At 44.0% G+C, this 25,509-nt stretch overlaps 1 protein-coding gene across 1 annotated transcript in view; it reads right to left on the minus strand.

Moving 5' to 3' along the window:
* PKP2 (plakophilin 2) overlaps positions 1-25,509 on the minus strand; it is an 85,121-nt gene that overhangs the window by 32,172 nt on the left and 27,440 nt on the right. Inside the window, exons 5-6 of the mRNA XM_074983796.1 lie at positions 21,567-21,774; positions 13,617-13,794 (exon numbers count right to left, since the gene is read on the minus strand). Of these exons, the coding sequence (XP_074839897.1) occupies positions 13,617-13,794; positions 21,567-21,774 (386 nt within the window). The remainder of the gene's footprint in view (positions 1-13,616; positions 13,795-21,566; positions 21,775-25,509) is intronic.

Here is a 25,509-nt window from a genome sequence, read left to right on the forward strand (position 1 = left end):
TCTACTGGTGCACATCCACACATGCCTCAGTACCCATAACATTTATTCCACACATGGATGGAAACATGTAGAGGGAGCATTGGTTAGGAGAGGAGCCACTTTTGCTGCTGCTGCAAATGGGATGCATGAAGGCTTTTGCTAGACCCACTGGAATGGCTCCCTTTTCTCCTCTACAGTCCTTGCAGTGGTGCTATGAAGAATTGGTGGACTGGTCAGTGGCTAAGTACCTTCTCCTTGATCACCTAATCTCCTCTGCCCCTTGACAACCTGCTGAGCTCGTGGGCCTATATCCTCATCAGCTCTCAAAGGTGAAAGTGAGGAGTGGGGATATTTACACTCACCTGGTTTAATGCCCCCAACATAGGACCATAACCCCGATTCCCTGTTTGCTTCAAACCCTTTTATATAAACGGAGACTGTCATGAATGAATGCCTATAAAGGGTTAAACCTAGAGAGAGTAGGTTGTGGGTTGGCAAGCCCCCAGGTGAGCCAATGGGAAGAGAGAGGAGGATTTTTGAATCGAAGCAGTTACTTGCTAAGAGAGTTTATTGTATGGCCAGAGAAGAGACACAGAAAAGGATTATGTCAGAAACCAGGGCTGGAAGATTTCAAAAATATCCAGGCCTTGGAAGCAATATTGGAATAACAAATATGCGAGTAAAAAGGAAATGTTTAGTCAGACACAATCAGATTACTTTTTTATTTTGAGCATGGGATGGGACTTCTCAGGCTGGCTGAGGCACCCCCCGTATGCTGTAACTTTTAAACCGAATCCCTGGAATGTAATTCTCTATGTCTTAATCTACCTCTTTTAGTGGCTCTGTAACAGCTAGCGACCAAGTGTGGTTTATCACACAAATCTTTTTGTTTTCTTAATAAATCGTCTTTTTAAAGGTAATGGTTTAATTCCTGTGCCCCAGAGCCAGAACTGGAGTCAGCAGCAAAGGGCATCACAGAGCCTGCAGCAGCAACTGAACCTGTGCAAGAGACTCCACCAGAGTTTGCAACGCAGCCCAGGGCACCAGCAAAAAGTAGTTCCCAAGAAGCAGAGATACCCGCACCACTTGCAGTGCTTCCAAAGGGACCGAGCCCAAGTCCACAGCCCAGTAAGGAGCTGATGTCTCCAGCACTGGGGGGGGGTGGGTTCTGTATGTATCACAGAATCACAGGGCTGGAAGGGACCTCAGTAGGATCAAGCAGGATCAACCCCCCACTAAGTCATCCCACCAGGACCTTGTATGCATGACTAAGACTGAAAGGTCAGCTATTAGAGACTGCAGCTTATTTCTTTTTCTCCCTTTGTTTTCAAGCTCTCTCCTAATGGAGGGTTAAGAGCTTTTGGCTACCCCACAGGGACACATTCCATGTGCGTCTTCCTGGGTTCTAAAGAAGGATTTTCTCACTTGGGTGGGGGCACCCACCTCCCAGGGTCAGGGAATCTGTGACCTTGGGAAGCTTTGAAATAGAACCCTATAGAGCCAAAGTATTTGTAAGCTCTCTTGTGGGACCCCACCTTCTGCACGCAAAGTGTCAGACTGGGGAACAGCCTTGACAGGGCTTAGAGGCAGCAAGTGGGTGTCTCCACCCCAGGGAGTGCCCTCTGTGTAAGATGCTTTGCTGACAGGGCAACTTTATGTTTGCCTCCCTTGCTATCCCCAGAGAAAGGTAATTTACCAGCAGAGTGGAGAGGTGAGGGACATTCTCCACTTCCCACAGCCTGCTGAAGGCGACTGACAATTGGTTTCAGTTAGTCAATCTGGGAGAGCTCCCAAAGAGTCCCGTAATAGAGGAGGCACAAAGATGGCATAATACCACCTTTCCCTCCCTTCCCCACTCCAGTGCTGAATGCCACTGAATCTGTGTTGCGTGACTTCATCTGCCTCGTGGAGAAAAAAGGAACACGTGTCCACCCCCCTTTACAGTCAGATCTGTGCCTGTGAGATATAACCTTAAAGTGCACTAGAAAAATGATTTAAAAACCAAAGGCTCCAACTTGAAGCAGAGCCCTGAATAAACTGCCAGTTTATGCAGAGGACAACAAGGCCAATACCCCAAGATCTGTTTAATTCTATAACTGAATGTGATCTGAATTTCAGAATGCTAGCATCAGAAATCTAAGCCTCACTATTTATGCCTCAAAAGCAAGAAGTCCTGTGGCATCTGATGAAGCAGGTTCTTCCACGAAAACTCAAGCTCCAAAACAATCTGTTAGTCTGTAAGGTGCCCCAGGATTTCTCATTGTTTTTGTGGATACAAACTAACAGGGCTACCTCTCTGAGCTTTATGCCTCAGGCAATTCTGCTGATAAGGGCGGTTGCATTCTGCTTCTCATTTCAGGTTCTTTATTGGAAAAGAATATAGAATGCTCTCTGATTATTACACTTCATCACAAGCAAAGCAGCAACAATTCCTTTCAACGAGTCACCCACAGTAGATACATCAAAAATTTTTTTACAAAGCCAGGTAGCAAATTACAATGGTTTAAAATGTTATTAATGCCAGTAAGCTAATGAGCTACCTCTTTAAAAGCTCCCTGGAGTTTATACATGGTAAAACAGATGTGGTGTTTTATATGCTGCCAATGTAGCACTCATGCTTTTTTGCCTCTGGTGGTATTTTTACAGTTTAAATAAGGATACGTCATAACTGCAGTTTTCTTTTAGGTCACGCTTCGTTGCTAGTATCCTTAACTCTGAGTTCATTCATTCCCTTGTGCAATAATATTAAGTACACTTAATGCACTTGGAAATCAAGCTGATTCACACAGGCTTCCACTAATGTGGCTTTGCAATTTACTTTTCCTTAGACACAACAAACTTGAAATAAGGCATCTCTTTTTCCAGTCTATAGTTCTGTAGACAGAGGTGTGTAAGTCTGTGTGCACATGCGTGTAACAGCCTCTCTTGTGCATATCACACATTCTTTCAATAGCACATAAGAGCTAAAAGTATAATGAATGACAAGCATGGAGTTTCCATTACCGGAAAAGCCATACTAGCTGATACAGGATTGCGCTATCCCACAGCCTACGAGTTTAAAAATCACTGCACAAAAAGCAGACTAATGTGAATTTTTAACAGCAGCAGACATAGTACTTAGATCTGGAATGCCTGCAAATCTTATAAAGGTCTGGAGAGCTCCCTTACAAAGAGCCATGGGCCAATAGTGGCGCATGACTGCTCTCCCCAAGGAGCAGAACAGAGAACAAATTATGATCCAGAGCCAGAACTCTTCTGATTTTCTTTTGCTATAAGTAAGTTATTCCAGCCCTTGCTTTACTCCCCTGTGCATGCTTGGCCATAGCTCTTCCTGTTCCCTGACACAATTTGAGCAGGGGAGTAATAGGGTGGAGAGAAGACATGTTCCCCTGTATATGAGCAAGTAGGACTGTGATTGTCTGGCCCTAAGCAGGGTCAGAGCAGGTCAGGAGGTGTATGTGTCCATTAGGGAGCACCAAGAGGATGTTGTGACTCAGTAGATGGGGCTTTTTGTTCTGAGGCGGTACTGGCTCAATGCTGCTGTGTTCTCTTCTGGCAGCACTCATTTGACTGACTCAAAACAAGTGATCTGCGGCCAGTAAAAGAATCTCATGGTCCTTGACCATGTAGCGGGTGTTAGTCTTGGTGACCTGACCTAACTTGAGTTCACACTAGCCTGGGTAATTCTGCCCACCTAAAATTCCATATCCACAATACGCTTATTTCCCTCATTCTATCTTAAAATCTTGCTCAGTGTTGTTATGCATGGTTGCTGAAGCAGTCCTTTAGCTATCTCATAAAGGAGTTTCTGAAGACTCAGCTAATTCTTCTGTGGGGGGACAGGCATGTGGGCAGCTTGTGAGCTGGCGGGGGGGGGGGGGGGGGGTCGCGCCAGAGCTGTGCAGGACAGGCGGCCGGGCAGCATGTGAGCAGGCGGAGGGTTGTTGCACTGGAGCCATGCGGGGTGGGAAGCTTGAGCCCTGCTGGGTGGTAGGGGGCGGCTTTAACCAGAGCTGCTTGCAGGTGGTTTAAACGGGGCTGGGGGGGTGGAGTCAGGGTCAGATGCGTAAAAGTGGAGTTGCACACTCTGAGTTTGCGTACTCTGAGACCTGACTGTATCATCAACACTTTACAGATGGGGAACCCAGGCACAAAGAGAGACACACTACATCTACATTTACCGGTCAGGGTCGATCTTCCAGGGTTTGATTTCACATGCCTAGTGGGGATACATGAAATCGAACTATGAGGGGTCGACAGTCGATCCAGTACTCCTCATTCTCACAAGGAGTAAGTGAGGACAGTCAGATGAGTGGACTGTAGATATATCAAAACCAACTACACAATTGCTGCAGCTGGAATTGTGTATCTACGATTGACTTTAACATCTAGAGTAGACTTGCCGTATATGTGACTCTTGCAAAGTGTCACAGGAATTCTGAGTCACCAGTGGGAATTAAATCCAGATCTCCTAAGTGACCCACAGGAAGACAGGACTCCTGTACTGAAATAAGAAAGTTTGGCAGCTGTGGTATGCTGAGCACCATCAGGTCTGCATTGGTTTAAAGGAAGAATGCACTGATATGGAGACGCGGGAGTGAATGAAGGGGGCATGAGCATTCCACAGACTAGTAAGGCATCACACAGCTCTGATAAGAAAGCAGCCTTCCTGCTCTGGAGTTAAGGAATTCTGCCTCTCTGCAGTTTTGTGTAAATCTGCTTGTGCAGCAGCTCAGGCAGACAATCACCTTCTGTCCAGTGCCAGGCACTTGTCTCCTGTTATTCACGAAGAACCATTCTGAACAGATATTTCATGCCAAAAAGGGAGATTATATTCTCATTAGAGTTCAAAGTACAGCAAAGAAACACAAAGGCCTGCTCTAAGAACAGAACTTTGGTTTTTACATTAAAGGCAGAGTCATAACCAGTCATGCACTGACATATCCTAAACCATATATTTGTATGTAGGGTCTACCATAATGTCTCAGGCTGTAAGGCTACCCAACATATCTAGTTCTGCTTGTGAGAGAATGAATGAAGCCAAAAAAGAGCGGAGTGCAGTACTTTCCAATGAGGAGGAAGACATGCAACATTACCTTTAAAATTCACAGGAGTTTCCCTGGGTTTAGTGCCAGGTTTGCAGCCTTCCTTTGACTAGCTGATTAAATAGTAACATCAATTTTATTTATTTGCCTGGTTGTTAGGCAACATACCCTTTCTTTTACCAAACTCTGCCTGTTCAAGGCACAATGCCAAAGTTTCTTTCAGATACAAATAATGTTACTGTGTTTCTGAAACTCACTGTCTGACAGCTATGCAAACATACCAGTCCTTCTAATGCAGTGCTTCCAAAATGGGGTTCCACAAAATGAAAATAAGGGTTCTGCAAGAAAATCCCTCTGCAGCTCCCTGCCCTGCTGCCACTGAAATAGTAGAACTAAATTTAATTGGTTTAATGGCCAACAGCAGAAATCTGGCCATTAAACCAACTGAATTTAGTTCTATTATTTCAGCAGCTGCAGGGCAGGGACCTGCAGAGTGCCCCTCACTTGCCCTCCTACCCAGGAGGCCACACGCCTCTGGTGGGCGAGACTCAGCTCATTCCTGCCAGTGGAACACCTCCATGCCAGTCTTCCTTCCACTGGGCGCATGTGGCCACCCAGCGTCGGTTCCCCACCCAGCGTCATGGATGGGTTAGTCCTGGGGGTAGGTTTGAGACTGAGAGGGGCTAAGCCTGGGGATGGGGGGCAGGTTTGCAGTGTGGGTATAAAGCTTGGGGATTGGGGGGTGGATTTGGGGGCTGAGGTGGGTAAAGCCTGGAGATGGGGAGAGGGTCTGGGAGCCTAGGGGGCTAGAGCCTAGGAATGGGGTTCTGCAAAATTCTTTCAAGTTTAACAGGGATCTGAGGCCAAATAAAATTGGGAACATTGCTCTAATATTTAGCTTTACGACTGGCAGTACTTACAAAAAAGTGCAAACAGTTGCAGGGTGAAATCAGAAATATCACAAATATTTTGAAATTCTTCTAAAAATCACAACCCACTCTTACTAAGATCACATGCACAGGCATAAATATTGCCAATATTTAAATATTCTAAAGCAAAAATATATGTCTATCAGTTCAACCTTCATACGCTTCTGCCCCCTGCTCTTGGACCTGATTCTGGGCTGAAGATCAGGGCTCTGTTTCTCTCGTGCAATGACTGACCAAGATCACATGCAAACTAGAACAGAGCATGATGAGAATTTTCTTGTGTTCATTGTAGCATTTTAGCAATTTGCTATGTTATCAGATGATGAAGCTGAATTTTGTGTTTAGGTCTTATGAAAGTAAAGAAGGAATACATTTAAAAAATGTTTCAATGTAAATTTTTGGAACACAATTTTTTTTGTTTGCCTACTTTTATCTTCTCTACAGCTATTTATTGGGTATCAAGATATATGAGTATTTTTTTTTTAAAAAAAGAAGCTTTGCTGCTCACTTTTAACACAAGAAATACAATTTTTAAACTTCAAAGCACAGCTTTCATGCTGCAATACAGGCTGCAGGCTACAGACTTTAACAACATGAGCAACAAATACTTCAGTTATTACAAAAGGAAGGACTAATTACAGATTTATATTCTGGCAATGTATAGACACATTAAAACAAATTATTTGCCAACAAAGCACCTTCTGCGCCTTGATTTTCACTGCATGACTTTTCTGCAGCATTCTTTTGGAATTTAGCAATCCTTTGAGCCAGATTCTCACATATTTAATACAGACACACCGCAGGCAATTCCACTGCAGTCTGTGGGACAACAATGTGAACATGTGAGAGAATAATCAGTCCATTTCTCTATATCTTTTGTTGAAAATGGACACTTTCATAAGGCTTGCTTGGGAGAGGATGCTAAATCTTATCAGATTTCTTGTTTTTTACCCCACTAAGAACTGGGCTATATAACCTGACAGTTCAGCCTTATTTGTGAGCTATTGATTACTTCTTGATTTCACTTTGGTCATAAACACATATTCTCATGGCACTTCATTCACTGCATAAAAGAGGGAAGGGCAGAAGAGCGCAAAAAAAGAATTTTTAAAAAAAGTTAATCATAACTCTTTTGACTATCTGAACAGGTTTTGTAATTCCATTGAACTCCGTGGAACGACCCCAAAGGTGAATTTTACTCAACGTCCATTTTTTTTTAACCAAAACAGTTCACTCATTGTCATTTTTTATTCTTCAACAAGCACATATCAAGACCTGTAAAGTTGCCACTCAAAGCTTTGTAAGACTAGTACCTGATCAGTGCAGGGAATAATTTTGTGCTTTTGCATCCTGGATGACTGGGAAGTGGCTGTTCTTGGCCATATATGTAAGTAAGTAACTGATAAAGCCTAAGATGACAGATGGTCACCATAAAGGGGCACAACTACCAGGCATATCTCTTTGTTTACATGTAACGCTTTGAACATTTATGGATACCAGGGCTATCTTTTGAATTGCATGTACAGTATCCCCTAGTAGGCATTAAGGAGGGTATAAAAATGTATACCAAGTAATTAATGTTTGTGTATGTTTGGTTTTATAATCCCTCAAATAAAGTGTCCTACAAAGTACATTTGTTAATTATTCCTTAGAAGAGAAGTTAATTAGTAGTTAGGATATTTGTGGCCTTGCAGTGCTCCTATAGGGACAGACTCTTCATTGTTGAACATGTGTCATTTACAACCTTCACTGTGTGTGCACTGTAAAACCATGACATTTGACAAGGGAGAATGCATTACGCAATACTATTTCAGCCGTGGTTTATAGAATATACATGCTCACCAAAGGAGCTCTGCATGCCACAACTAAAGATAATTTGTTAACAAAACGCATCATCTGCAAGCTGAAACAGAACAGCTTTGCAAGCTATAAGTTGCACATTCAGCTATAAGAACTCCACTGAGGCATGTCCAAAATGACAGGTTATTTTTCCTCATATAATTGACTTACAATTAATTGCAATTGCTGATCTAATATACACCTTCTTGGCCTTCTTAGCAAAAACAAATCTCCTGTGCTCAGGCTTGTGTTTAGTTCTTGCAAGTGTAGTGCACCTGTCTGAAATCACAACTACAGGTTGGAATGGGGAACAGGGCCCAGTGACTTGTCACTGTGACAAAGTTGAAATGCGTTAACTACAAGTGTGACTTTATAACTAACGTGTTTCGGCTGTGTGGCAGGGAAGGGCCAGGAGAGGAAAAGACAGGAGTAAAAACAAGGCAGAGACAGGGCTGACAATCAAAGTGGGAGCAGCTGAGGAGTAGGCTGCCCTAAGTCAATGAGGGCCAGCTGATCCCACTCAGGGGGTGCGTCTACACTAGCCGGCTACTTCAAAGTAGCCGGCACAACGTCGAAATAGTATGCGTTGCGTCTACAAGCGCCGTGTGCTATTTCAATGTTGAAATCGACGTTTAGGTGGTGAGACATTGAAATCCCTATTCCTATCCGAAGATTGGAATAGCGCCCTACTTCGACGTTCAATGTCGAGGTAAGGCGTGTGTAGATGATCCGCGTCCTGCTATGTCGAAATAACGGGGTCCTCCATGGCGGCCATCAGCTGAGGGGTTGAGATGCTCTGTCTAGCCCCTGTGGGGCTCTATGGTTGCCATGTGCAGCAGCCCTTTGCCCATGGCTTCTGGCTGCTGCTGCAGCAGCTGGGGATCCATGCTGAGTGCACGGGGTCTGCAACCAGCTGTCGGCTCTGTGGATCTTGTGCTGTGCAGGCTGAGTGTGTCTGGGAGGGGCCCTTTAAGGGAGCAGCTTGGGGCTTTGCTGGCCCCTTATTTCGACGGGGAGCGCTTGTGTGTGTGGACACTCTGCATTTCCTTCCGGGGCATTTCCTTTCCTTTCCTTTCGACGTTCTCTGTCGCTACGTTGACGTTGAACATCGATGGCACCAGCCCTGGAGGACGTGTGGATGATATGTGTCGAAGTAGCTTATTTCGATGTTCTTACGTCAAAATAGGCTACTTCGATGTAGTGTGCTAGTGTAAACGTAGCTAGGGTGACCTTTATAAGCCCTTCTCCATGCAGGCAAGGGGAGGGTGGTTAAGGGAGTTTGGAAGGTGAGTAAGGAGAGGGAAGGAGATTTGGAGGAGCACCAGAGACCACAAAAGAGGAGAGGAGCCCCAGCAACCCAGGGGGTTGGGCTGCCCCAGTCCAAGGGACCTGAAGCTCAACCAGAGACTGTGGGGAACTGGTCAGCTGGAGGGAGTTAAACAAAGGAGGAGACTTGCTGCCATGGCTACCACTAGTGGAAAGAGGTACCAAGGGGAACTGTCTGGGTAAGTGGGCCAGGGGAACAGATGGTTGGGCCAGGGAGACAAGCTGCGGGGGGCAAGGGTGAAGGGAGTCACCCCTTGCCAGTAGCGGCCATCCAGGGTCCCTGGGCCTGAATCTAGACCGCGTGGGTGGGGACTGGGTTCCCCCCAGACCACCCCCTACACCAGCAAGGGTAATGGGGTTTGTATGGTGGGGCCAGTGGACTGAACGGAGGACTTGGGGTCAGGAATGAGACTGACCTTGCCACAGCTGATAGAAAATGATGAGAGGACACTCACATTTTGGTTTTAAAGTGGTTTTTGCCACGTTACCTAAGTCAGTTCCTAATCAAACCCCCTAAAGTGGAATAAGTTTAAACAGAAATAAGTGTCCACCTACCCTTTTGCACTGGTTGAACTAAACCAGTTAAAGATTGCACCACTGTAACTTTTACATGTTGCTAAGTCCTAGGACTATGGACTGGGAGTGCAGAGATCCCAATTCTATTTCAGTTCTGCTCTTTGCCTTCTCTATGGGACCTTGGACAACTCTCTTTGATATCTCTGTGTCCCCTTTTGACCTCTGCCTGTTTTGTCTATGTAGATGGTAAGGTCCTCAGGCCAGTAACCGTCTCTCACTATGTGATTGTATCTCATTTCAGTTGGAGCCTACAGATGCTTTCACAATATAAACGGTTAGGATATTTTATATGCTGAGTGAGCTGAAACAAAAACAGCTATTCCGCTGGTGGTTTCCATTCAGGTTTTAATGTCCCATAGGCAGATCCAATGCCCAGTTAAGTTAATAAGATTTCAGGGGGTCATGTCCAAGGAGAAGGACTATTGCAGCTACCTAATCTTTCTTTGAAATAAACAAACAACCCCCAGCCCCAACTCAACTGCAGTGCCCACCACCAGAAAGCCACCTGAGCGTTGATAGGCTTCTGCAGCAAATGGGTTGGGGTGGTGCTGGTAGGTTTCGCTTTCTGATACCCCAGTAGAAGTGGGAGATCCCAGCATGAGGATGCAGGTGTTAGCAGAGGGGGCAGGGCGCTTTACCCCACTGCCACAGTGTGGCTGGAGCAGGGGGCGCCTCAAGGAGCCAGAAGCTGCTGTAGCCCAACTGCAGTGCTGGTAGCAGGTTTTAAAATACCTGGGGGCAGCAGGCAGGACTGGGGGGAAGTGTGCAAGCCAGCAGGCAGGACCATGACACCTGTGGGATTGGGGAGCAGGGACTGCATGGAGACTCCTCCTGCCAGAGGGGAGTGCCTGCTGTCCTGGAAGGAGGATTTGAGGACTGGCACTTGCCCTAAAGTAAACTGAGTTGGATACCCCTGCTTTAAGTTCTCTGCCCCTAAGGTGTGTCACAGCACATCATGTACCCGATTTAAAGCTAAAACACACCCTGCAGACTGGAAGGACAGAGGGGAATACAACTGTGTTCAGTGACTGTCCAGTTTTAACCTTCAGCTCTGACATACCTTAGGCTTTCTAACTGATTAGTTTTGTATCTCATCCATGCTGCCAATAACAAATATAAAAACAAGCAGCAGAATATTTATCAGTGAATAAAACGTGAACACACGATGTAAAATGACTACAGGTTGGACCTCTCTTGTCTGGCACCGCAGGATCTGATCAGTCCCGAACAAGAGAATTTGCCAGACCAGGGGATGTCAGGCTGCAGAGGGGGCTGCTCCCGGTCTTGCTGTCACCAGCCCCACTGTCCCAGTGGGCTCCACTGGCCCCACCTGCCATTGACCCTACAGGCTACCCCAGCTGCTGCCATCTCCACTGCACCTGGTCCTGGTGGTCCTGTGTACTCCACTGCCCTGGCAGCCACATGGGCTCCACCTCCTCTGGCCCTGAGGGCTGCCAGTCCACCATTGTGGCTCTGCTCCTGGTTGCCCTGTGGGCTGCTAGCCCACCAAACCACCAGCGACCTCTGCTGCTGGGGCTCTCTGGTCCAGCAACATCTGTGGTCAGAGATCTCAGAATTTCGGAAAATGCCTCGAATATAGTGAAGTCAATATGACAGGAAGCCTTCTTTGTTCAGCAGTGTCTTAAGAAACTGCCCTGAAGCAGCTATCCATGTACACAATTCAGGTCTGCTTCACCTTTATTAGAAGCTACTTTCTAATCAAGGAATTGATATATCGGTCACTTAAATGTTTAAGACAGACTGCCCTGTATGTGCGTTTGTGATAAAGTCACTTGTAAATACTTTCTCTAGCAATGTTTCATTGTAGCACAATACAAACAGGCCCACATGCAGGAATTTCTGGGCACGTGTGAGTGCTTTTTTTTGTAAGTGTACACCGTATTTCTTTTTTTAAATACAAAGGAGTTCAAAATAGTTGTAGAATGAGTATGCATAAGAAAGGTTAATGAAACATTTGAGTGGAAACAGTGATTGGTAAAAGGATTTTGTTATAACATACTAAAATTTTACACAATAATAAAGGTTTTACAGACATCACCCTCTGAGATCTTGCTACAATATATCATAAATGAAAAACAATATTCCAAAATATTCCAGTGGGATCTGGGCCAAAGCTGCCTACTCTCTGTGCACCCACATTCTACACGCAGTGCCCCCCATTTGCAGCTGCCCTCTCCATTCTCAGCAAGCGCTGTTCATGGATCTCACAGCTTCCCCCTCATCCCCCTCCCTTTCTTACTGCTAACAACCAATGACCTGCTGGGACATGTAGTCCCTTTCCTGCTCCAGAGCCAGCTTTCTAGGCAGGGAGCTGGCCAAGGAACTATAGCCCCAGGATGCCCTTATTTCCCCCATCATGCCCTTCAGGCTCCCTCTGTACCGAGCAGCAGGGAGAGAAGTCAGGTATGGGTGGGTGCATTCGTACCCTTTGCACCTTCTCCACTTCATACAGGATTGACAAATAACTAAATCTTGTTGGTTTAATGTTCATGCCCCCTGTGCATCATTAGGCAATGCAATGCTATTTTTAAAATAATAATGATTCATTTACTGCAATCCTAAACCCACCCAGATATCCAGGGGTACTGACCTATAGCCAAGTGATGTATGAGTATGTTAAGTATTCAGGGTGTGGATAGGTGGGAGAGAGCAAAAGGGCAGACATGCTTTTGTGAGACTCCCAACAATTGAACAGCTACTAGCTCTTTGAATGAGAACTTTACTGTTCTTATAAATTACACTAAACAAAATTAAACAGGCATGGAATCTGCAAGTGCTTAATAGCTGTGTCAGAGTCAGTACTTCTGTGGATGAGGTACATGTGCTCCAATATCCCTTTCCTGTGGAGACAATCACTACCTTTCATCATCTACAGTGTAGATCAGTAAGGAAGAAAAATTTGCTGCAATGGCCCTGGGGTTTGCAAAACTACTTTTGTTAGGTATTCAACTTTACCTGTTCTTCTATACTTTTCAAAACTGAATGGAATAGCCTTTCTTCGTTTTTTTAAAATACACTATCTTGCATTGAACTAAATCATTCTCCCGTCATCTGCACATACTTTGTAATGGGTTAGTCTGAAGCTTCAGTAAAAAGCTGCCCTTAGAGACTAACAAATTTATTAGGCCATTTGCTTTCATGGTTTGTCTGAAGAAGTGGGCTTTACCCACGAAAGCTCATGAGCTAATAAATTTGTTAGTCTCTAAGGTGCTACAGGACTCTCATTATTTGTGGGACTTTGTAATGGTGCCTTTGATTTTCAAAGACCTTTTAATATGGTAATGTATATTTAGGGCCCAATCCTGTAACCAACAGCAACAGTTCCCCCATCATTTCAATGCAACTATTTAAAGGAATAAGATTTGTGCCACTGGCCACTTTAGTACTGGCAATTGTTACTAAAATGGTTTCGGCTGTGCAACATTTCTTGAAGAGGGTTGGCCGGAATTTTACAAATAAAGCTGTTTTTTTTTATTATACTGAATAGCAGCTGTTCAGATAAACACTAGGTTGGCATTTCAATATATGACCTACATGTCGGTCTGAAAACAATTCATAAGAATGGCCATACTGGGTCAGACCAAAGGTTCATCTAGCCTAGTATCCTGTCTTGTGACAGTGGCCAATGCCAGATGCCCCAGAGGGAGTAAATAGAACAGGTGATCATCAAGTGATCTCTCTTTTGTCATCCATTTCCAACCTCTGACAAACAGAAGCCAGGGACACCATTCCTACCTACCCTGGCTACTATCCATTGAGCGACCTAAATTCGTGGAACTTATCTAGTAACTTTTTGAACCCTGTTAACCCACATTTCCCTCTGTGTTTGGAAGCATGCAGTATTAAAAAAGAATGTTCAGCCCAGCTTATCATCAGTAGCATTTTTAGATGGAGAGCTCACCTCAGGCATCCTGTGACATTGTAGAAAATATCAGGGTCAGATACAATACTTGATTTTGGGTAATCTCTATCTGGCCAGCCAGAGAACGGGATAAGAATGGTCTCTGTCAGTGGCTCCAGAGTGTCTCGGATCAGCAGGGTCTTCAGCTGGTCATTGGAGGACAAGTTCCACAGCAAACCTACAACAACCAAAATAAATGACAAGAACTCTATATAAAAGGCCCATTGACTTCAATGGGCTTTGGATCAGAGATGAAAATTTGATAACTTTTAAAAGAAGGCTCAAACTGTGCTATCCTCAGTTATATTAGATGTAAATCATCCATATGATGCAATAGATATCACTAGTTCACAGACTCTGCAGCATTGTGGCTGAGAAGCATTGTAGTGTATCATGCTCAGCAGGAAAGGCACAGAGATCTTTGGCATTTTACAGCATAGGTTTATATTTAACAAAGGATTTTAATTGAACAAGCCAGATGTTCCATAGCTCATTTAATACTGCTTCACTGGAGAAATATTGCACTGTTTCATCTTCTTATTCTTACAAACCAGAGTTTTTAATTCCAAGAGGACTGACAAAGGACTTAAATCAATTTTATTTGAAATCTGTGAGCTAAGGTTTTGTCCTTAAACACAAGAATAGAAGCCTCTACCCTATGCAGTAGTAACCAATCAAAAGCAATGCAAGAATCAGGAGACATAGGCAGCTAGTGGGGAGCAAGGATCAAAGGACTCCACCTGGCATTTGCAGTTCCAGACAGTAGCACAAGCAGATAAAAAGTATGTGTTAACAGAAGTGACTGCATGTACCTGAGTTTTCACTCCCAGGTTTTTTTTAATTTATTTTCCTTGCTCTCTCGCATGATAAACATTTTTAGCATGCCATAAAAATGTAAAGGGTAAACACATTTGTTATCACAAGAGCTCAATAATGTAACTAAATACACAGATCAAATGAGTGAGAGGCTCCCTTCCTCTATTGTGAGGCTACTGAAACTCAGTGTATGCAGTATGTCAAAGGATCTCAGAGGCATCAAAGGATACCAAAGGATCTGAAACACATGGTGGGCTTCCAAAGCCCAAAAAAGTATAATGAATTCTAGAATTTTTACACAGGTACAATATGAAACAGGTAACTATGATTCACATATCTATTCTCATGGGAAAAGGCTAAGAAAAGCAAATAAAGGTACAGGTTACTGAGAACCTGGTTTACTCTGTTTTCTATATAGGGGCAAAGGAATTCCTGGTATATATTTGTATAACTCTAATGATACCAGCAGAACTATGAAGCACTAGATCCTTTCATAAATAACAAGCAGTAGTGGGACACCTTAGAGATTAACACATTTATGAGGCCAGGATCTTTCGTGGGCAAAACCCACTTCCATGCCATCTGAGAAACTGGTCCAAGATCTCCTGACATCTACACCGACCACTTCCATGGAGCCCAATGGGTGGATTACAGCAAGTATATGGCCCCTTGAATGTACTACCTTTAATTTTTCAGAAGCAGCAGTGGAAACCGTACCTTGAGGTTGCACAGAGAATTGCCATGTCACATGTGGGTCTGTGAGACTGTACCGCTACATAATTATTACTGTCATTGCATTTCCCCACCTTTGGCAGCCACTCAAAGCAAGCTAGACATAAGATTCTTAGCAAGAAACTCCCAAACTGAGGATGCAAGTAGCCGTGTGACAAAGGAGTGGTATGAGACAGCAACTTCTCTTTATTTTTGGAGTGTGTGAGGTTAAGGTTGTCCTCCAGAAATTGCACCTTTTCTTACTTCTATTTTCTTTCTGGGCTCACCCTATCAGAGTGTCTCCAATATACTGACAACAGTACTCTCCTATCAGCCTGAGAGTCAAGGACACATTTCTATTTTACCAATGGGGAACTAAAGTAGAAAGTGACTGACTTGCCCAAAGTCACATAGCCCTGACTGCCCCCACAGCTCTAAACTTGCATCCATGTTTCATTTCTTGTGCGCCAAAACTCACAAAAGCTCTTTCAAAAAGACAAGAGCAGGGATGCACACCACACCTAACTGTGAATGGTTCAGGGGATGGAGCCACTCCCAGCACATAGTGTGTACTTTTTAGCAGCAAAGACCAGAGTGCTGGGTGCTGGATTCACCCTTGGAGGAGGGAAGGCACTGCATGTTTGGGATCATGTAGGTGTGGACAGTGAAGTTCCACTCGGTACCCCTTGGCAGAGGTCACAATGGGGATGCTCTGAATCAGCACATCCCCTGGCCACCTTTGTCTTACCCACTTCTGTCCTTCTTGCCTGAAGAATGGGTGGAATTTTAGCTGACTGACCACACTTCAGGCTATTTTGCACTTCGTCATCATACACTGCAAACACCAAGCTGAGAGATTCTTGTTACCAAGTTTCTTTCACATTTAACAGCAGAATTTTTCACTGGAGTGAAAAACATTAATACCTGGAATTCTGTTATCTTCCAGACTGCCAGCCAAAGGAGGCAGTGCCCTATTCTGTGTGTCTTCAATGTCTCTGTTCTGAGTTTTAACTAGTTTGAATAGTGCAAGGGAAAAAACTAACAGATTAAGGGAATGATTGTAAAGGCACTGTTCTGAGTAAAATATGCACACTGTTATTCTGTACTACCGAGAGAATGATTGTTTGCTCTGGCTTTCACAGACCTTTAACGAGCAGCACAGTGCAGGCTCAGTTCTTTTCAGCAACTTGGGGATAATGTCTTGTTTATCAGACCTAGGTATGGTATGCGTTTTAATTACAATAATTACCCAAGATGGAAAAAAAAACCACCCAAGTTTGGGAGTGCTGCCACACCTGTGTACTGTGAGACCCTTTTTCTAAGAAAAATGCAACACTTACAACAACAAAAAACGAGTGCAATAAATAGGAACTAAAATTAAGGATCCAAGTGGACTATGCTGTGAACTGGCTTCTGTAAAATTTGTGTGAGAAAGCAAGATACAATCATTCGCCACAGGAACACAGCAAGGCCTGCTGGCGCGGGGTGAGAAAGAGAGGGCAAAGAGAGCAGTTCCCCCTGTGCCTGGTGTTTCAAAGGGGCCCACAGACCTTGCCTTGCCAGATCTGCCCGAGTAGCAGCGGCAGCGTACAGAGCTCCAGGCCCCTTTGAAGTGCCCCGGCAGCGCTGCTCTGGCTGCGTGTGGCTGTGTGTGGGGGGGAGGGGAGAAGCACCATGGTCTGGGCAGCACTGAGACCTGACTGACTTGGCCCTGCCCCTTCTGGGGCATGGAGCTGGGCCCCTTCATAAACAACAAGCAGTAATGAGGCACCTTAGAGAGTAACACATTTATGAGGCCAGGATCTTTCGTGGGCAAAACCCACTTCCAACAGGGCCTGAGGCAGCTGTTGATGTCGCTGAACACAGCTATTCCACACAAAGGAGGAAAAAAAAATCCCCCCCTCCCTGCCTCGACTCTCAGCTGCCAGAATATTGTTTAAAATGTTGCTGATACTACAAACACTCTCATAAATGCTTAAGTCTACTCAGGTGAGCAATTCCACTGAACTCACAGGCATAAATCAAAATCGTCACATGCAAAGATGTTTGCAGACTCAGGCCCTTTACCTTCAAATATGCTACACGGTATACTACTACTGGCACACAGCTCTCCACTGAGAGGGCTGATTCATGCAAAATGGGAGGAGTTTCCTTTTAAATTATTATCTTTTATGACAGTTTGGCCTGTCTGCACTGTAATCCTGCCTGCAGGAGAAATTTTCTTTCATTTCTTAGATTAATGTTGCACGATAACAAGATCAGGAGGTTAGACGCTCCCCTGCAGGCTTATTTGGCACACCTTCAAAAGTGGATATTTTTTTTGTTCTTGTTCTGGGTGTTCTGCTCTTTGCTCCCTGCTGAACTCTCTACATAGTCAACAAATACGCTGTTTGATTCAGACAGGGTGGTGAATTGAGGACAGACACATGCACAGAATTAAGCAGTAGGCTGCAAATTTTATTAAACTTTAGCATGGAGACGGTCACTACCTGCCAGGCTTTCCTGTAGCAGGCCTTTAATTGCTTCCAGTGCAGCAGTTACAGGTGCCTCAACCTATAACATGGGATTCCACTCCCTCCAGATCCTAGCATCCTCCCTCCTGCGAGAGAGACAGAGGGAGTAGCAGGGTGGGGACCTCAGCCCATGATCTGACCCTACCACCTGAGCCATAGCCCAGCACCAAAAGCCCAGGTCTTCCACCTCTGGGAGCCATTTACTTTATCCTTGAAACCACACGTGAATTCAGCTGCAAAGACAATGAACAGAGTTCCCATGGGTCTAGGTTGGGCCTGAACCCTGCTTTGACTTCTGGTGTTAGGAAATGCTGTGAATAGAAACCCTTGCCCTTTTGTTCCTGAGGTACCTTTTCTACTGCTCCTAGTGATAGCAGTCGGTACACCTCCTGTATGAGGAGCTGCTCATAAGGAGAGTTCCTGAAGGGAGAATGGAAAGGCAAGTGGGCACACAGAAATTGAATGGAGTATCCCCCTTTCTACTGTGTGGAGTATCCAGTGGTCCAAGCGAAATGGGACCATGCCCAGTAGAAAGGGGATAGTCAGGACAAAAAAAGGTAAGGATGGGTGGATCCTAGTCATATTCTGGTATGCTGTGCTTGACTGCGCTTTCCAAAGGCCTTTTTTGGGATTAGTTGGGAGTATCCAGAGACCTGTTCTGAGGATAGGTGTGGCCTTCTCCTGCCAGTCCTGTTCCTCCTCTGGGAACCATTCTGATTGATTCTGCTTATAAAATCTCAGGGGAGGTTGCAGCCTATAATGCTTCCACTGTAGGATGGGAATGTGCAGGCCCAAGGACTTGAGGCTGGCTTGTGAATCTTTCAAGCCAAGCTTTGGGCCACTGAGTGTCGGTAGCATGGGGAGTAACTGGGCTCTCTGTCTGAACAGATCTGTTCTGAAGGGTGGTGAGGAGACGGGGAGCAATGGCACATCATTGCAAGCTTCCCTCTTAACTACATGTGGGGGCGAGGTACAGATGCCTGCGCTGGAGGCTCCTCCCTCACAGGGAGAACAGTGCCATAAGGTACAGAAAGTCCAAGGCAGCCTCGGAAGCTTCTGGTGTCAAGGGAAGAGGCAGCTACTGACCACCAGGTCTGGTGAGCATGGGGGGCCCAGACTCAACCACCTTGCCTGAGCAGGAGATGATGTGGCCCTTATCAGGGATCTGGAGCTGTGGCCCCCATTGGGGTCTCACAGACATCAGCTCCTTGGATCTTACCTGGGACAAATGATCCCTCTTTGGCTTCTTTTTCTTCCTAGGCACTCAACTGAGACCTGTGCCTGCTCACAGATGTGCCTCAGGAGGTGCCATGCCAGTACTGAGAGTCTCGGGACGAGTCTTTTCTTGACACCATTTCTCTTGAGGACAGGCACTCCACACTGAAGAGGTGCTAGGAGCGGGCTCCCCTGATCCTGGGTCTGAATATGGCTGGATAGCTGCTGCCATGAGAATAACTTTAAGCTGCTGCTCTTTCATGGTGGAACTTGGCACTTGTCATGCGCTTTGTGAAGACCACGCATTTTTTTCAACCCTGGACACTGTGGCATGCCATGGCTCCAGGGAGTCAGGAGGAGGTTAGAGATGCCAACATCTCCGACTACTAGATGCAGGAGCCCTATGGTTGAACATGCTTGCTGAAGCAAGGGCTACAGGAAATTTCAGGCTACTATCATTGGTGGAAAGTAGGAACTGAGCAGATAGGCCATCAGAAGGGCCCTATAATGAGTGACTTCACAGGGCACACAGACTGACCTGACAGATGGTGCTATGGGAAAATCTGTCTCCCGAGCACATCTGCATGCACAAACCTAACTGAACTGTACAAACAAGCAGCTGAAGAACAATTCTTGGTTTTAGTCCCTAAATTCATGACCTTGCACTTTGCTCTGTTAAACTGAATGCTGCAGCTTCTGGCTGAAAAGGTCAGCATGGGAGGGTCCAAATATGGGACAATTAGTCCCTTTTAAAAAAATAAGTGAGGACACCTTTTTGGTGTCCCAAATATGGGATGGTCCCACCTAATGTGGGATGGATGGTCACCCTGGGCAATAGTTAGAAATACAGGGCTTGAGACCCTAGTGAAGGCACACAGTATGTTGAACTCTTTGCTACCTCAGAAGGGGATCATCCATTTTAACATCACGTGAATAGGCTGGAGGGATGAGACACTTAAGAGCCACCTAATAAGGGGATCCTGGAGCAGAAGAATTTACAGCATCACTCTCAGGAGGCCAAACAAGAGGCAAGTGTCCCTGTCATACCTTCCTATCCTTGTAGTATTTTTCTTAGAACAGTCACCAAAAGTACAGACACTCCAACCCAGCAAAGCAGATAGAGATAAATACAAGAGATGTCAATATGTCTGGTGTCTCATCAGCTATATACTCACCACCCCAGTGAAGACTCTACAACTAGTGAGGCAAGCAGTCTATGAGTAGTTGTCCTGTCCCTGGCCTGCCAAGATGCCAGTGGCTTAGGCCATGGTTAGTCCTAATACAGAGGTCTGTGGACACGCTGAATATTCATAAGCTTTCTTAATCTTGTTAGCATATACATCAATTGGTTGCCATGACACTCATCTTGTTCTTTGGCTGCCAAAGGATAGTTAGTGGCAGAATTGTTAATGCCGATTTAATTGGCAAAACTAAGCCAATTCTGACAAGACTAAGATATATCTCTGTTTCAAATATATGTTGGGAAACCACTTCCACCTTCACCCCCATTCTCCTCTCTCTCTCACACACACAGACACCACAGAGCAATGGCATTCCTGTAAGAAGTTTGACTCCAACTAGCTCAGTGGTTAGAGTACTGGCCTTGTAAACCCAGGGTTGAGCAATCAGTCCTTGAAGGGGGCCTTTCAAAGTTCTGAGGCAAGCTAGATTTAAAAAAAAACAATCTGTCAGGGATGGTGATCAGTCCCTTGCACCCACAGCAGGACCTGACTTGATGACGACTCAAGTTCCCTTCCAGTTCTGAGGTGTATATATGTGTACCTCTATGCTTCTGGAATATGTAGCCTATCAGTATTGGCTAGATAAAGCACAGAGATTATAAAGCAAAATATGGGTATAAATTAAGACTCACATTGAAATGAATGAATCTCTAACTTCAGGAAGAACTGAGTAAAAACTGCATCATACTATTGGTTGTAACAATGATTTGTGCATGGGGGAGGACCTCACCGATCTCTCTCTTTTCACAAAGAGAGGGGATGCTCTTTGTTTCTGTAGTAGTGTCCCATAGTTGTCACTGACCTCCACCAACAGTCTTCCATGTAGACAGGGACACTGGAGTCAGGACATGACTGGAAGCGGGTGGAAACAAGGAAGGAGTTCACAGTGCTAGTGCCTGGGCTGTTGTGCATATTCGATCCCTGGCACCCAGCTTGAACCAAGGAGGCGGTTAATACAGTCTCCGAGAGACAGTAACCAGGCTGGAGTTCTTAGTAGCACAGCTACACTGGAGTTACATTGTCAGGAGGTCAGGGCAGAGCTGCACGGGGCCCAGAGATGCTGCACAATTACAGGGCACTGGTGCCAGTGGTCCTCTATCTCTCATGGATTTCTCAGAGCACATGCATCTGAAAGGTCCCCCCACATCCTTCTCTTGAGTTGTAGGCCACTGAGCTACTCTCATGTAAGGAGTGAGAAGAACAACAGAGTAGAGAAATTGCAGCTTCCTGGCCCTTATGTAGCTATTATTCCTTAGGAGAACAAGTTGGCCTTGAACAGAGACTTCAGAGGATAAAAACACTAACTAGTTGACAGTGTCCCTTTAAATCCTTGTTCCTTTCTTGATTATGTTTGACCCATCAATCATCCATCTAAGTAAAGAAATATATTACAGCAGGCCTGTGTAGTATATAAAGCACTGCAAAATTTCAGGCAAATATTTTTCAAGAATTACCTGTTATCTGCTTTTTAGTCTCCACATCCTTGGTTTGTCTGAGTACACGGAGCAGGACTGGGATCCCATTCTGCTCAGACACTTCTAGTTTGTTGTCATTGTTCTCATACACCAAGTTCCTCAATGCTCCGCATGCCATCCGCTGAATGTCCTCATTTGGCATTTTCAGCAGCTGTAGGAGCTTGGGAATGCCACCAAGTAAATAAACCTGGGGAAGAAACCCAAGGGAAGTGTTTTCATTATTTAGGTATTGAGGGAAAAAAGCCTTCTCCAATTCAGATTCTATGAACTTTGTCATAGGCTTACATCTAACAATGGGCTGACTGACGGGGAGCTCTGATCATTAATAGTTAGGGCACTGACTCAATCACGACTGTACACACAGCTTAGTGAATATGATTTTTTTTGGTTCAGTGGCTGAGCTGAAGTGTTTGCACAAACAGTTTTGAATGGAATTTTTTTTTCAGGTTTTCCTACTGAAATGAAACAATGAATTTTTTTGGGTCAAAGGACATTTCAAAACCACATAGGTCGTTGAGTATAGAAATGTCAAAACACTTCGTTTTGGAAGTGTTTTTGGATGTTAATTTTTTTTCTCATTTATGTAACCTAAATTATTTAAAAAAATGTGACCCAGACTTCTGAATGGTTTTGGTCACCCCCAAATTATTTTTTTCAAATGTGATATTTCCATCCTTCCCCAAAAAAGAGTTTGCCTAGTTCGAATTGTAACTTTTGTTATGGAACTCTTTATGTTAGGGCTTCTGTGTAAGTTGCAGTCAAAATTCATAGCCAAAGAAGGCAGCATAATTTAAAGCATGGGGCTGGAATCAAAGAGAGCTGGGTTCTGTTCCCAAATTTGCCACAATCTTGTTCAACATCACGTACATCATTTAACCTCTCTGTTCCCTAGCTTCCAGATCTACAAAACGGGGACTATAATAATTCTGCACCTCACAGGATTGTCCCTAGACTTCATGAAATAATAGCTGTGAAGTGTTATAGAAGTTCAAAAGTATTATTTTCCCATGCTTGCCAGACTGCTGGAAAGGCTGCAGCTTTCATTGCTGTCTCCAGATGCACGGGCTGAAGGCATAATAAAATAACATTTTACTTACTATGTATTTCTTTGCAGTGGTGCACTATACTACAATTTAAAAGAAGTACAAACCAAATCTGCAAAGTACAATTAATTAGACCATTCTTAAGTCACAGCAGCACCTGCAGAAGAGAGGTCTCGTCAATGTCTTCTTAGAAGAATGAGGATTTGACTCAAGAAGAATACAAAATAAAAACAACTTTTTATATCACTTCAGCAGGAGAGAAATAAAATATTTTTCAGTCTTCACATGCTGTGGCAAATCTCAGTATCTGAATTTTCCCAAGATGTGGTATAAATGAGCTTTGGCATCTTTGGAAACAAGCTCCTTATGCAATATGTTTTACAGGTGAACACAGTTAGGAATGGTTTAATCCATAATGTAGAAGAGTCTTCCAGAGAAGCTCATCATGGTATAGCAAGGACTGTATATACAAGACTTGGAAAGCTGCTATAAATAATTATTATGCGTAGCATGGACCTTGAAAGGTGAAGTTTCCTGTTAATATACTACTGACCTGATTGCCTGTATTTTCAGCAGTCTGATTTTCTTAGAGTGGACTAGAGAAAGACACAGCACAAGTACCCTGAAGACCTATTTTCTTACTGCTACAAAATTGACCTGTCATTCTGGAACTCCTTTGTTAGTTTTGTTGTTTCCCTTTAAACATTTTTTACTGGCTTTCTTTTTGTAATTTTTTTGTTTTTAAACAATAAACAGCCCCACTTCCAAAGGAAAAATAAATCAGTATTTGTTTAATAAACACTGGAATTGGTTACTTGAAGCTAAGGCTCGGCTATGTAGAGTAATAATGCAGAACACAGGGGGTGTGATTTCTGAAGCTCATGACTGTGTGCTGGTGCATACTAGCGTTCCCAAGTGTGCTCTGACACAGGGCTGAGGTTTGAAATGCAGCTATATTAAAAGTATAATGGGCACATTACAAAGAAAATGGGCACATTACAAACAGATTATTCTTCACAATATATACAGGATTTCAGGTTTTTGGTTTTTTTGGGGGGTATTAATTTAATTTTTTATTTATTCTTAGAAATTTGTGAGTTTTATGCTGATGTTTAAAACCTGTGGATTAATCTCTTTGTAAGGTTCCCTAGAGTGTTTTAACATTGGTCTGTTTCAAAGAGCAGTCTGCTAAAAGACAGCAAGAAATGTTTAGTGAAAACCAATTAATGAGCAACATGTTAGTGTGCCTGAGAAATCATACCCCCGAAGCCTCCATTACTGCTCTATATAGATAAGCCTTTTGATACAAATAACCCTTTCTAGTGATTTTTCCAGCCTTGCCTGGATACATACCGATTCTTTTGAATCCAAGTATTTTATCAGTGTTTATGAGTTAAACTCTAAAATCCAAAGCCTTAAGTATATAATTAAAATACATTATTTATTACAATGTTTCCAAGGAAAAAGCCTAGAAACGTGCTGATTTTTTTCACATCTACATAAAACTCAAACTACTAAAAATAAACCCAGAACACTGACTGAATAAACTCAGAAAAACTGAAGCCTAAGTATATTTGAGTTGGGACCTAAGTAGGAAAACACTCTATAGCAGGTAAACAACACACTAAACCATATAATCCCATGAACATCTGGCATTTAATGAAACAAACAAATAACGATCCATCCATACATAAGATTAGTATACACATCAACATAACATGGTCTCAGAAAAACACCGAATTAAAACAGAGTGAAGGTTGAAAGTACATATCAGTAATTTAGAGCTGATATTATTAAGGATGTTGTAGTTATCTCAAAACCAAGGAAACCCAGGAAATTTACTTTTAGAAAACCAAACATGCTCTGGTAATACAGTTTAGCGCATCCAAACAACTTCATCTCTGACTTTTCCCCTTTTATAGTGTCAATACAGGCCAAATGTATTTTCTAAAATCATTTAATCTAAGCAGCAACCACAAATACTAATACACTTTAAACATTAGTCCATTGCTCTTGTATTGCTGTCAAATCATAGCAGAAATAAGATTTCTGTAGAAGGAGAAATTTTCAGTTATAAAGAATAATGGGAAAAATAATGAGTATTAATCTGGAAAAATGCAACATAGTTTATGAGTTTTAACTGTATAGGAAGACTGAAGAGTCTGTGACAGGGCAGAGTTAAGACAGTGTGGGAAATTCCCTGTTTATTTTTTCAATTAAAAAAATTCACACATGAACCCTAAACCAGAAAGTCAAGGAAATATCTTCCTGTAAGATTTCTGGTGATCTGAAGATATAAATATCATCCTTTTCATGTGCAAATAGTAATTTTAAATTTTTATGACCAGATTCTCTGCCACACTGGCTACTTTGCTCGACTTCATGGAGCAGCAAATAGCAATCAAAGCATATAGAGGTAGTTAAAATAGGTTTAAAGCTGTTTAACTTAGCTAGAGCGATGCAAAACAACCAGGGTATGTCTACACGTGCACAGTATTTCGAAAAGACCGGCCCTCTTTCAAAAGAAGGAAGGGAACTTCTACACGTGCCATGCGCTCTTTCGATGTGAAATCAAAGGAATGCAGCCCAGACATCAAAAGCTGGACCCCGATCTCATATGGGAAGAGCACCACCAGTCAAAAAACACCACCGAAAGAAGGCATGTGTAGATGTGCCACAGCCCGCTCTTTTGAAAGAGGAGTCCTCCACGACGGCACCCAGCCCGAGCGCAGCGACGCCCTGCCTGGCCAAGTGGAGCTCTATGACCCGTGCGTCCGGCCGCTCTCAAAGCCACACGGACCCAGAAATCCCATGGCAGGAAGCTGAGAGCAGGCAAGCTATAAAAGCATGAGCCCCAGGCAGCACGCCCTCTCAGCTGC

This window comes from Carettochelys insculpta, chromosome 1 (genome assembly GCF_033958435.1).
Source record: "Carettochelys insculpta isolate YL-2023 chromosome 1, ASM3395843v1, whole genome shotgun sequence".
Taxonomy (NCBI): Eukaryota; Metazoa; Chordata; order Testudines; family Carettochelyidae; genus Carettochelys; species Carettochelys insculpta.